This window comes from Ranitomeya variabilis, chromosome 3 (assembly GCF_051348905.1).
Source record: "Ranitomeya variabilis isolate aRanVar5 chromosome 3, aRanVar5.hap1, whole genome shotgun sequence".
Lineage (NCBI taxonomy): Eukaryota > Metazoa > Chordata > Amphibia > Anura > Dendrobatidae > Ranitomeya > Ranitomeya variabilis.
In genome coordinates this window covers 239893967-239907977 of record NC_135234.1, presented here as the reverse complement: position 1 = coordinate 239907977, position 14011 = coordinate 239893967, and the positions used below count along the sequence as shown (strand labels likewise).

The following is a 14011-nucleotide window of genomic DNA, read 5'->3' as shown; positions in this document are numbered from 1 at the left end:
TATGCCCAGCGCCGGCCGGAGAACTAAATAATGCTAGCAGAGGGAAATATAAGACCTGACTCACCTCTAGAGAAATGCCCAAAAAAAGGAGACAGAGGCCCCCCACATATATTGGCGGTGATATGAGATGAAACAACAAACGCAGCAGGAAAATAGTTTTAGCAAATTTGAGGTCCGCTTTCTAGATAGCAGAAGACAGAAAGCATACATTCATGGTCAGTAGAAAACCCTAACAAAACACATCCAGAAATTACTTTAGGACTCTGGCATTAACTCATAATACCAGAGTGGCAATTCCTGATCAACAAGAGCTTTCCAGACACAGTAACGAAACTGCAGCTGTGAACTGGAACCAAAATACAAAAACAAAACATGGACGAATGTCCAACTTATCTAGTAGATGTCTGGGAGCAGGAACAAGCACAGAAAGGCTTCTGATAACATTGTTGACCGGCAAGCATCTAACAGAGAAGCCAGGTTATATAGCGACACCCAGATCTAATCAGAACAGGTGAACAGGGAAGATGATGTCACAAGTTCAATTCCACCAGTAGCCACCGGGGGAGCCCAGAATCCAAATTCACAACAGGAACCTTTAACCCCCCCCCCAAGGCGTTTGTAGCTGAAAGAGCCAGCTTGTGCAGCACAAAAGATGCAAAAGGAAAAGGTGGCTCTTTTCATCATGCTCCTTGCAAACACAGAACTAAACACTTATAAAATGTGTCCCCTGAAGCCATGAAACCGTCCCGGAGGTGGGACTTTCCTTCGTAATATGACGCAGCACAGCCGTCATTCCTACCCCCCCGCCGCCGTGCCCCGGCTCCTCAGCGTTGTTTGATTCCGTCCCGGAGCCTGCGCTGTTATGTTATCCCGTGGACAGGCACACTTAGCGCTGCCCGTCTTCTGACATCATTTGGTGTCAGGCTGGCTGCGCCTGTGCGGCCGCGCTGGCCGAGAGCCCGCCTCGCAGTGTCTTCTGATTTAATCCCACTGGGGGCCTGGGATCCATGGACATGCGCAGTGCATATCTGAACCTCTCACTCCCCTCCCTATGGCTTCTTAAGACTGTGCGGTGTCACGGCCGTGGCATGCTTTTAGGGACCAGCTGACACCGAGCAGTCTGAAGAAGCCATAGGGAGATGAGTGAGAGGTGGAGGTTCAGATATGCACTGCGCATGTCCATGGATCCCAGGCCCCCAGTGGGATTAAATCAGAAGACACTGCGAGGCGGGCTCTCGGCCAGCATGGCCGCACAGGCGCAGCCAGCCTGACACCAAATGATGCCAGAAGACGGGCAGCGCTAAGTGTGCCTGGCCACGGGATAACATAACAGCGCAGGCTCCGGGACGGAATCAAACAACGCTGATGAGCCAGGGCGCGGCGCCGGGGGGGTAGGAATGACGGCTGTGCTGCGTCATATTACGAAGGAAAGTCCCACCTCCGGGACGGTTTTACGGTATCAGTGGACACATTTTATAAGTGTTAAGTTTTGCGTGTGCAAGGAGCAAAACCAAAATAGCTACCTTTTTCCTTGTGCAGCATTACTGCTGTACAAGGTGGCTCTTTCAGTAACAAACGCCTTGGGGGGGGGGGGACAGATTCCCTTACATTTCAGTTGTTGTGTCAGCGTGGCGGTCGCATGACACATTGCCGGCTACACAGCTGGGGATCAGCTGACGTTACTGAAACCCAATAACACTGGGTCGTATGTTTTGACTGTGCAGACGGCACTTCTGAGCCTCAACTGGCGGTGTTGGAGCCCAGGAATTTAAGTTCAGGTGGTAGAAAGATGAACACAACAGGAGACCTGGATAACGTATACAGTGACCTAATTAGTTAATCAGGAGGAGGAGTGGGAAATTCATGCGAGATCCAGGCCTTGTTCATTTTCAGGAAAGTAAGCCGGTCAACGTTATCGGAGGATAGTCGCATGCGACGGTCAGTTAGTACACCACCTGCAGCACTAAAGACACGTTCCGATAATACACTGGCCGCAGGGCAAGACAGCACCTCCAATGCATACTGGCTTAGCTCTGGCCATGTATCCAGCTTTGAGACCCAAAACTTGAAAGGGGAAGAGCCGTCTGGGAGTACAGCAAGAGGGCAAGACATGTAGTCTGTCACCATCTGACGGAACCGTTGCCTCCTGCTGACTGGAGCCGTCTGTGATGGTGTAGACTTTTGTGGCGGGCACAGAAAACTGTGCCACAGTTCGGCCATACTGGTCTTGCCTTGGGCAGAGGCACTGCTTCTGCTCCCTCTTTGTGCAGAGCCTCCACCACTGCCTGGACGCACTGAGCTGCTTTGGAATGCACTAGCAGCACTTCTCTCAGTTGGAATGGAGAAGATGATGGAATTGACCAGTGTGTCTTGGTACTCCCGCATTTTTCGCTCCCGGTTCAACGGTGTGATGAGGCTTTCTACGTTGTCCCGGTAGCGAGGATCGAGGAGGGTGAACACCCAATAATCAGACATGTTGAGAATGTGGGCGATGCGGCGGTCGTTTCTCAGGCACTGCAGCATGTAATCCACCATGTGCTGCAGACTGCCAACTGCCCAAGAAACGCTGTCCCCTGCTGGAGGCGTGATCTCTGCCCGCTCGTCATCACCCCACCCTCGCTGTACACACTGAGTACTGGACAATTGTGTAACTCCCTCCTCTGGACGGATGTCTTCCTCCTCCATTGACTCCTCCTCATCCTCCTCACAAACTGTCCCCTGCCTACGCGTTTGTGAGGAACCACGTGGCGCTGACTGTCCAGAAGATGATGGAAATGGTGAATCCTCATCCTCCACCTCTTCCACAACATCATCCCTTAGCGCTTGCAGTGATTTTTCAAGCAGGCAGATAAGGGGGACAGTCATGCTGACTAGTGCATCATCTGCACTCGCCATCCGCGTGGAATAATCAAAGGGACGCAAAACCTGGCAGACGTCATTCATAGTGGCCCACTCTGTGGTTGTGAAGTCTGTACGGCGCTGACTGCGACTTTTTTGCGCCTGAAGCAGCTGGTACTCCATTACAGCTTGCTGCTGCTCACACAACCGCTCCAACATATGTAACGTGGAATTCCACCTGGTAGGTAGGTCACATATGATGCGATGTTCCGGCAGGCGGTGTCGGCGCTGCAGAGCCGCAATGCGCGCTTTTGCCGTGCTGGAACGCCGCAAGTGAGCACACTCTAGGCGGACCTTGTGCAGCAGTGCATCAAGATCCGGATAGTCCCTCAAAAAGCTCTGCACGACCAAATTGAGCACATGTGCCAGACATGGGATGTGAGTGAGGTTGCCGAGGCCCAGAGCTGCCACCAGATTTCGGCCATTATCACACACTACCATGCCTGGCTGGAGATTCGCTGGCACAAACCACACATCGCTCTCCTGCTTGATGGCATTCCAGAGCTCCTGCGCTGTGTGGCTACGATTCCCCAAAAAAATTAATTTCAAGACGGCCTGTTGACGTTTGGCCACGGCTGTGCTCATGTCGGTCGTAACAGGTACACGTTCATCATGGGTCCATGTGGAGGTGGACTGTGACGGCTCCTGCAGCGATGATTCTGAGGAACTGGTGTAAGAGGAGGAGTCAATGCGTACAGAATGGATTCCTGCAATCCTTGGAGTGGGCAGGACACGTCCTGCGCCACTCGCACGGTCTGTACCTGGCTCAACAACATTAACCCAATGGGCAGTGAGGGAAAGGTATCGCCCCTGTCCATGTTGACTGGTCCACGCATCGGTGGTGAGGTGGACCTTGCTACTGACGGCGTTCAGTAGCGCGTGTTTTATGTGTCCCTCCACATGCTTGTGCAGGGCAGGGACGGCTTGCCTGCTGAAGTAAAAGCGGCTGGGCACATTGTACTGTGGGACTGCCAATGACATCAAGTCACGGAAGCTGTCAGTCTCCACCAGCCTGAATGACAGCATTTCCAGTGACAGAAGTTTGGCAATGCCTGCAGTCAGAGCCTGTGCTCGTGGGTGGTTTGACGAGAAAGGCCGCCTTTTCTCCCATGCCTGTACTACCGATGGCTGTAGACTGGGCTGGGAGTGTGTGGATGACTGGGAAAGTGGCGCTGCGGGTGGAATTACAGCGGGTCTCTGGACAACAGGGCCAGAGGTTCTTCCACGGCGATCCTGGGAGGAAGCCGAACCAGCTGCGTGTGAGCTAGAGGAAGAGGCAACACGAGCTGAAGAGGTGGTAGCTGCCGCTGTTGGTTGGCCTACCTCTTCAGTGTGTTTTTCTAACTCCGCCGGGTGCCTGTTGCGCACATGTTTCCACATGTTGGAGGTATTGAGGTTGCTGACATTTTTCCCTCTTTTGACTTTTTGATGACACACGTTGCATCTGACATAGCAAATGTCATCTGCAACTGTGTCAAAAAAGGACCAGGCACTGCAAGTCTTGGGAGCGCCCTTTTTGGCTTTTGGAAGAGACATGCTCCTAACGGGTGCCAAAGCGGAGGCTGCAGGATCCGCAGTCTTCCCCCTCCCTCTCCCTCTTTGGGCCGTACGGGGAATCTCTTCCTCAGAGCTGCTCCCACCACCTTCCTGTCCCTCACGCCAAGATGGGTCGAGGACCTCATCATCTACACTACCCTCTGCCCCCAACTGCTCCTCCTGGGTAGTCTCAGCAGCAGAGCACGCACCAGTAAGTGGCACCTGAGTGTCATCATCAGCTGATGCGGCCTGCGATGTGGTGACCGGAGCCACTGGCCCACCCGCCTCTTCAGAGGAAGACAGAAAAAGCTGTTGGGCATCACTGCACCCTGCCTCTTCTTCCATTTTTCCAATGCTGCTTGGCTGGCCCCCTGTTTCCAAGCCAAGAGATTCAGAGAACAGAAGTAGAGACGGCTCCTGTCCTGGGCTCTCTGTCTGCCTGGGCAATTTGGCAGGTGGTGAAGAGACAGATGGCTGCTCTCCAGTGCTCTGTGTCTGAGAGGATGTGGCACTAATGGAAGTTGATGCATTAGCTGCCATCCATCCGACAACAGCTTCAATTTGTTCTTCACGCAGCAGCGGTGTACGGCGCTCTGACACAAAGCTACGCATGAATGACTGTTGCCTGGTGAAAGTGGGTGCTGATGAGTCACCGGTGCCCGCAGCAGGCACAGAATCCCCACTTCCCCTCCCTGCTCCGCGACGGCTCCCACGCCCACGTGCCTTACTCACTGCCTTCTTCATCTTGGTTGACTGATAAAGATAAGCAGAAAAGTACTAACGGATTTGTGTGCTTATTCCTGAGCAACTCCTCCTAACAGGTATAAGAAACACTAATTTTCTAAAGTGTGGACTAGACTTTAATATGAGCTAATGTGGCCTACACAAATGTAAAGTGGTGTAACTGGTGTGTTTGGTGAACTTTATTATTTATTTATTTTTTGGGGGCTGAACTGACAACAGATAGAGCTGCAGTCACACGGAGACCGTGCAGACAGACGTAAACGGCGCTACAAGGCCCAAAAACCCTCCTCTACGTTATCCTATGTAGTGTTTTTCCACAAATTAGCTGGAGACGGGTGGAAAGACACTAATAGGATTTTTTTGAAGAAATTAGCAGCAGACTACACTACTTGAAAAAAAATGAAAATTGATTTGGCGGTATGACGCAGTGAACAACCCTGAGCTGGAGACAACCAGGCTACGGCTGCTCACAGACTACAGGGCGAGCTGCAGTCACACGGAGACCGTGCAGACAGCCGTAAACGGCGCTGCAAGGCCAAAAAACCCTCCTCTACGTTATCCTATGTAGTGTTTTTCCACAAATTAGCTGGAGACGGGTGGAAAGACACTAATAGGATTTTTTTGAAGAAATTAGCAGCAGACTACACTACTTGAAAAAAAATGAAAATTGATTTGGCGGTATGACACAGTGAACAACCCTGAGCTGGAGACAACCAGGCTATGGCTGCTCACAGACTACAGGGCGAGCTGCAGTCACACGGAGACCGTGCAGACAGCCGTAAACGGCGCTGCAAGGCCCAAAAACCCTCCTCTACTTTATCCTATGTAGTGTTTTTCCACAAATTAGCTGGAGACGGGTGGAAAGACACTAATAGGATTTTTTTGAATAAATTAGCAGCAGACTACACTACTTGGAAAAAAAAAAAAAAAAAAAAAAAAGAACAGTATGAGGCAATGAACCACCCTCCCTGAACTGAATACAACCAGCTATGGATGGCCTATGTGGCTGCACTCAGACTAGAGAGTGGGCTGCACTCACACACACACACACACAGACCTTGCAGATCGCTGTGAAAACAGCGCTACAAGGCAAAAGCAAGGTGAATAGTAGGTGAACACAGCGGTTGCTAAATTAGCCTTTGGAAAGCACAAAGAAGCAAATCGCTATCTCTAAACTGTCCCTCAGTCAGCAAACAGCGTCCTGTCACTAACTGAATTCACAGCAGAGTGATCGCAAAATGGCGCCAGCGACTTTTAAACTGCATCATGACATCATTTCAGCAGCCAATCACAGCCTTGCCAGTACTTTCATGCCCTCCATGCTAAACAGGATGTGCCCACACTTGGAATCATTCTCATTGGCTGAATTTCTGAATTTTGAATCTTGGAACTTCCGATTCCGGTATCCGATACGCGGCAAGTATCGGAATCCCGGTATCGGAATTCCGATACCGCAAGTATCGGCCGATACCCGATACTTGCGGTATCGGAATGCTCAACACTAGTAGAGACACTTCTTCCATCTCTTTGAGCAACTGTAAACACCTCGCTTGTAGAAGCCGACAGCTTGCTCCAAAAGCCACGTTGTGACTTCGGAAATCAGAATGTCATCATCTGGAAAATGCTTGCTCTTCAAAAATAGCTTAATTGTTGGAAAGAGGTGGAAGTCCGATGGTGCGTGGCCAGGTGAATAAGTGGGATGCGGTAGAATTTCAAAGCCACAGGAGCATGCTTCCATTTGGGCAACATGTGAGTTGTGAACTGGTGCATTGTCTGGCAGAAGGCAGACACCTTTGGTGAGCATGCCACGTCTCTTATTTTGACGGCCTCCCCCAATTTCCACAGCAATGAAGCATAGTATGCCCCTGTGATCATGGTAACTTTGCTGGGAAATCCATCAATACTACTCCATGCTGGTCCCAAAATACTGTGAGCATGACCTTACCTACCAAGGGTTGGGTGCGTGCCTTCTTTGGAGGTAGTGAGTCATAATGCTTCCATTGCATCAACTGGACTTTTAGTCTCAGAATCATAGTGATGGACCCAGCTTTCAGTCCAAATGGTTTCCATGGCACATTGTCAATAGAGCCTGAGATCATTTGACTTGTTCCTGCTTATGCATGTGAAGATGGTCTTGGTTGATTTTTTACACGGACCCCACACTAACCTTGACATTTTGGGCTAGGTGGCGAATGGTTACACTGTGATTTTCCAAAATGGTAACCTCCCCTTACTTAATGGTGTGTTCATCAATAGCAGAGTGAGGTCACCCTTGAATTGAAGCTGCTTGCACTGAAGTCCAACCACATTTGATTTGACGATGCTAGTTCTTGACTACATCATATGCTGGGGAATCGTCACCATAAACCTCTTTCATCTCATTGAACGTCTCCTTTGGTGTGCAGCCTTTCAAGTAAAGGAACTTGATGACTGCTCTGTATTCCACTGGGTCCATTATCAAAACTCACACCACTTCAGCACCTGTAAAATCAAAACCGTTATCAGTTGTGAGTTGCAAAATGGCACATAACCTATAGAGACTTATATCATTACACATGCGCAGTTTCAGCATCCTGTGACAAATAGAATTGGGTCATTGGAAATTTTTAATGACCACCCCCTCGTACATACAGGGTGATTCACTCTCTTTTTTACCCAGAAAAATGGCTGTAACTTCTAAAAGAGATTTCATAAACAGGAGAAGAAAGTCAGCTCACCCACTAGAGAGTCAGGGGAGTCACGGAACAATTGATGATACAACAAAAGCAGAGAAACAAGGTACTGTAAGTAAACCAAGATTGCAGAAATGTCCCTTAAGATCCAAAAAGTTTTATTGAAAAATGTTAAAAACAGTCGCAGCTATACACCTTCATTGTAAAAGCAAATGCATTTCAGACGCCAATGTCCTTAGTCATTGCATGAAGGTTAGTGACTAGGTCAGCTTTAAGTATCATATCCCGTTTAATCACATGAAAATGAAGAACCTTTGACAGCTGATATGAAATTCTCAATGCAGCGAGTAATAAATATACATAAAAAAAACTCATTTAGTAAATAATTATATTAATGATATTCAAACATAATGAGAAATCAAGTCCTGCCTGAGATGTAAGGCTGCGGGTACTCTTGATTGTAGCGAGCATACCCACCATGATTCAAGGTTCAGTAACTCCATCCTATGGTCACCACCCCTAATGGGTTTTTTAACTCTTTCAGTCCCAATGATATGGCATGTGGAAACACGTGATCAAATAGACTCCAAAAGTTGTATTGCAATTAATGTAAGAATTAATATTAAAGTATTTTTGTGTAGCTAATGATGTAAAGGTTTTAGTTTGGTCCACATGTTAGTGTCAGGGTGGGCCAGGGCAGTAGTCATGGCTGAGGACTTCTGCTCCATCACACCATGGCCTCCCCTCACATACACTCCACGACTCCCAGTCAGCATACCTGCTGCTCCCTTAGGCTACTTTCACATTAGCGTTTGAATCTGCAGCGTTTAATCCGCAAACGCAAGGACACGAAAAACGCATGAAAACGCGTGTAAACGCAGCGTTTTTAAAACGCTTACGGTTACCGCATGCGTCATTAAAACGCAGCGTTTACATGCTTTTGCTCGCGTTTTCTATGCGTTTGAGTTTTTTGTGCGCATGTCGCAAAATTTTACCAGAGAAAAATTCTAGATGCAAGAACCAGCCAATGGGACTACAGAGGGCGTGTATTATGTGAAATCTATATATAGACCCTAGGACAGCTGAAATCTTCAGATTTTGCTCCTGTGTCCTGTGAGAAGATGGATCTTCACATGGATAGCTATTACTTTAAACTAGATCTGAGCATCAAGATTTTTCTGGCATGTGCGTTTGCTTGGGAGCAACACCGAAACCGGGAAAGACAGAGAAGGACAAGGCGTAGGCGGTTTTGGCAACACCCCATTGTAGAACTGCGGGAGAGCCGTGGTACATATCACACCCTGTATGGCGAGCTCAATGAGAACCCAGAAAAATTCCCAGAATATACCAGGATGTCACAAGACTCTTTCCGGGATTTGCTTGATCGTGTCCAAGGAGCCATCCGGAGACAGGACACACAGCTCCGTAGAGCCATTCCACCAGCGGAACGTCTCCTGGTTACCTTAAGGTACGTAATAATTCTAAACAAAAGCTAACCAAAATTTTTTGCAGGTCTGATGTTTTTTTGCCTAATTTGTAAATTATTTATTCTTACTACAGATTTCTTGCAACTGGAGAGAGCTTGTCATCCCTTCATTTCCAGTACCGCCTTGGGATTTCCACGCTGTCCGGAATTGTTTTTGAAACCTGCCGGGCTTTATGGACCATTCTCCGTGAGGAATTTATACCCATACCCACGGAGGACATGTGGAAAGAAATTGCTGACAAATTTTGGACTGTTTGTGATTTTCCCAACTGTTTGGGTGCGGTGGATGGGAAGCACATCCGGATTACCAAACCAGCCAGAACGGGATCACAGTTCTTCAACTACAAAAAATATTTTTCAGTAGTTCTTATGGCAATAGCCGATGCGGACTGTCGCTTCATTGCTGTGGACATTGGTGCTTTTGGCCGTGGCAACGATTCACAGACTTTTAAAACCTCTGATATGGGCCGACGTGTTTATGGCAAAAATTTTAATTTCCCACAGCCACGACCACTCCCCTACACTCAAGGCCCACCGCTGCCATTTGTAATGGTTGGGGATGAGGCCTTTCAGATGAGTGAAAATCTCCTGAAGCCCTATTCAAGTCGGGACTTGAACCGCACAAAACGGATCTACAACTACAGACTAACCAGGGCACGCAGAACAGTAGAGTGTGCCTTTGGGATTATGGTGTCCAAATGGCGCATTCTAGCAACTGCAATAAATCTAAAAATGGAGACAGTGGATGAGGTAGTTAAAGCCTGTGTGGTTCTCCACAATTTCATTCTGGCTAAGGAGCGACCCACCATAGAACTTGATGAACCTGTTGCCAACCCTTTGCCTGATTACCGTCATCACCCGCTGCGGTCAACAGTTGAAGTAGGCCACATGCGGGACCAATTTGCAGCGTTTTTTGATTCTGACATTGGACGTGTGCCATGGCAGCACAATATGGTGTAAAATGTACTGCTGGTTTCGGGTCTTCAAATTTATGTTTGGAATGTTAATGTTTTTTCAAATAAAATAATTGTGATTTACTTTCTTCACCATGTTTCCTATCTATTTCCTTAACAAACCACTTTGGGTTTTTGGGCTTAGGTTGTTGACGTGAGTCCTGTCTTGGTTCACCATTAGCTTTTTGCCGCAGACTGTATAGACGATGTCCGTTATTGTCGCAGTATTTGTCCAGTACTTAACATCAGTATTTGTAAGCCTAAACCAGGAGCGGTAGTTAAATTCTTTTAGTGGTGCATATCTGTTTAATGTACTTTTCCTCACATAGTTCCACTCCAGGTTTAGGCTTACAAATAGTGCTGTAAAATACAGAGCGAATACTGACAGTGTGATGGCAGCCTACACCAGAGATCTATAGTCATCAAGTCAGGTGTCTGAACTAATGAATTCATGATGCTATTTGCTCTTGAATTCATTTTTCCTGACACTTGTCCGGCTGAGTATAGATATGCCATGTACATTGTTCCTTCACTTTGTGTGAAATATATGTATATGTACCAATAAGATAAAATGGAGGTAATACAATGCATTTCTAAAATCAGCAGGTCAGGGGTCATAAATAATGTTTCGGATAAGAAAGGACCTGTTGAGTATAGTTGTGCTGTGTATTACCACCATTTTGTCTTCTGTGTGCGACCAAAAGTCACGGAGTAAACAGAAAGAACTGTTTTTGGAGAAAATACAAGTGTTATTTTTGGGGGCAACCTCATATCTCTCAACCAAACACACCAAGCTTCAGTGTTCTGCTAAGTAGGTACTGGAGGTTGGAGGTGGCCCCCAAAAATGTGTTTGACGCATAATTTGTTATTGGCGCATGCTGTGTGGTGACGGTGGCGAAATACACAATTAACCAAACCTTATTGGGGCAAAAAACACAGGTTTATTAAACACACACAAACCAAAAAATTAACTGCGCCTGCTTGGGGTTGAGTGCCGATATTGTGGGGTGTTGAGTAGTGAGGTCTGGCTTACTGTAGCCGACATAGGGGTGGCAGGAGAAGGCGCTATGAAACTACTGGGGTCAGGATATTCAGGGATAGGGCTAGACACATGAGAGGGTTGAGACACACTGGAAGGGTGAGACAAACCAAACATTACAGACACATTGGGAGGTGAGGGGGGAGGGATAGCTATGGTTTTTTGTTTTTTTTTGCCTTTCCCCTTCCTTGTTTTGCGCGGGCACGTTGTCGTGGTGGCAGGGAACGCCAGGGCAGGGTCCGGCAACGGCAGTCTGGTAGTGGTGGTGCCAGAGAACGCCAGGGCAGGGTCCGGCAACGGCAGTCTGGTAGTGGTGGTGCCAGAGAACGCCAGGGCAGGGTCCGGCAACGGCAGTCTGGTAGTGGTGGTGCCAGAGAACGCCAGGGCAGGGTCCGGCAACGGCAGTCTGGTAGTGGTGGTGCCAGAGAACGCCAGGGCAGGGTCCGGCAATGGCAGTCTGGTAGTGGTGGTGCCAGAGAACGCCAGGGCAGGGTCCGGCAACGGCAGTCTGGTAGTGGTGGTGCCAGAGAACGCCAGGGCAGGGTCCGGCAACGGCAGTCTGGTAGTGGTGGTGCCAGAGAACGCCAGGGCAGGGTCCGGCAACGGCAGTCTGGTAGTGGTGGTGCCAGAGAACGCCAGGGCAGGGTCCGGCGGCGGCAGTCTGGTAGTGGTGGTGCCAGAGAACGCCAGGGCAGGGTCCGGCGGCGGCAGTCTGGTAGTGGTGGTGCCACGAAACACCAGGGCAGGGTCCGGCGGCGGCAGCATGCTGGTGGCAGTGGAGGAGGCCCAAGCAGGAGCAGCAGTTGTCATGGTGGTGGCGGTGGGCTGACCCACTGCACTGGGCATGGTGGTGGTGCTATAATACGGTCCGGAAGTGTTTGGAATGGAGGTGGCCGTGCAGTGGTATGCAGCAGATGTCGGCATTGATGTAAAGCGTGACAGTGTGGGCACTGTTGGAAATGTCCCCACTGTCTGCTGAAAATACCGACTCTGCTGCATAGCCTGCACGTAAGCAGCATTGCAGGCCTGCATAACAGTAATCTGGAGCTCAGGACTAAGGTGTTCCGACATGCCCTGTTCTATCTGATTAAAAAAATGATGTGCTGGCCTCTGGAGGTCGGCTTTCACTTGGGCAAGGGCTGTGGTTACCTCCTGGATACGTGTGCTCATATGACTAATGGCAGTATCCAGTCGGTCACCCATCGCCTTGAGTCCCTCATGGAAGACCGAGCTCAAGTGCAAAAACTCGGGCATGAGTGACCTGTCCGCGGCCCTCTGCCGCTGCCGGGAGGAGCCCATAAAAAATTGGCTAGAGGCAGAGGACTGGGGAAGGGGAACACCTAATGGACCAGCTTCCTGGTCTCCAGGTTGTGTGGCAGGCCCACTTGCTGCAGCGCTGGAGGATGGCTGGGACGGGTCCGTGGCTGACTGATGAAGGACCGCTCCAGAACCTGGGCCAACAGTGGAGCTCCAAGTGCTGCGGAAAAAAAAAAAAATATATTACAAAACATTTACAAAAAGATAACTGAACAGTTAGATACACATTCAGATAGGGAAAGGTCACACTACTATTTGTAGTGAATTTTACATCAGAATTTGCAAGCCAGGAGTTCAACAGTAGGAATAAAAGTTTCATAAAACAACATGCTATACTTCTGCATGCATCGACCAGTCCTTGGGGATTAAAAAAACTGATGTAAACTATGAAGAGATGATGGAGACAATACAAGCCATATCTCTATACAAGGTATTGGTATGCCAAAACCTGGAGAGGAACTATGTGAGGGAAAGTATTCAAAGAACACGTACCCCACTGCTGCATCTATCAATCAATCAAGGTTTCGGATTACAAATACTGATGGGAAATACGAATTGACGACAGAGGACATACAAGCCTCCTGTATACTCACCAGGACAAGTGTCAGGAAAAATGAATTGAGGAGCCATTGGCATCCTGAATTCATTATTTCTGACACCTAACTTGCTGAGTATAGATCTGTTGTGCAGGCTGCCGTCACACTCTCAGTATTTGATCAGTATTTCAAATCAGTATTGGTATGCCAAAACCTGGAGAGGAACTATGTGAGGGAAAGTATTCAAAGAACACGTACCCCACTGCTGCATCTATCAATCAATCAAGGTTTCGGATTACAAATACTGATGGGAAATAATGACCAGCAACAAATTGCATTATACACCATTTTTTTTTTCTTTTTTAACCAATATACTTACGTTCTTCGTGCAAGGACTGGTCTCAAAAACGCAAGGATGCGGTGGTACTTGTATTTGCGTATCCTTGCTGCAGAACCACTTGGAAGCCGGCTCTCTTGGCGCAGGTCCTTGTTGAAGCGGTCCTTCATCGATCTCCAACGTGTTTTCACTTTTGACACTGTTGGCAAAACAAAACATAATAGTTAGGACAATGGTCTTTTGACCATGGTCACACAACTGTATGTGCTGTGAAAAAGTAATGACTTTCTCACATCATACACAGTTGTGTGAGCATGGCCAAGGTATTGACTACATCACACTGCATTGCGATACTTACCAAATGCAGAACGGACCCGAGCCGGGGCATTGGCCCAGCCATCCCACAACGCTGCGGCCACCTCATTCCAAAGCCTCCGGATCGTCACATTGTTGGCGTGCAGTGGATCCCGGGTGTCCCACAATGCGACTCGCT

At 48.6% G+C, this 14011-nt stretch overlaps 1 protein-coding gene across 1 annotated transcript in view; it reads right to left on the bottom strand.

The window, feature by feature from the left end:
* Window positions 1-13748, bottom strand: part of LOC143817670 (uncharacterized) — a 121739-nt gene extending 107991 nt beyond the window's left edge. The window contains exons 1-2 of the mRNA XM_077299161.1: window positions 13561-13748; window positions 11802-12805 (exon numbers count right to left, since the gene is read on the bottom strand). Coding sequence (XP_077155276.1) covers window positions 11802-12805; window positions 13561-13688 — 1132 coding nt within the window. The 5' untranslated portion in view covers window positions 13689-13748. The remainder of the gene's footprint in view (window positions 1-11801; window positions 12806-13560) is intronic.
* Between the last annotated feature and the right edge of the window lie 263 nt (window positions 13749-14011).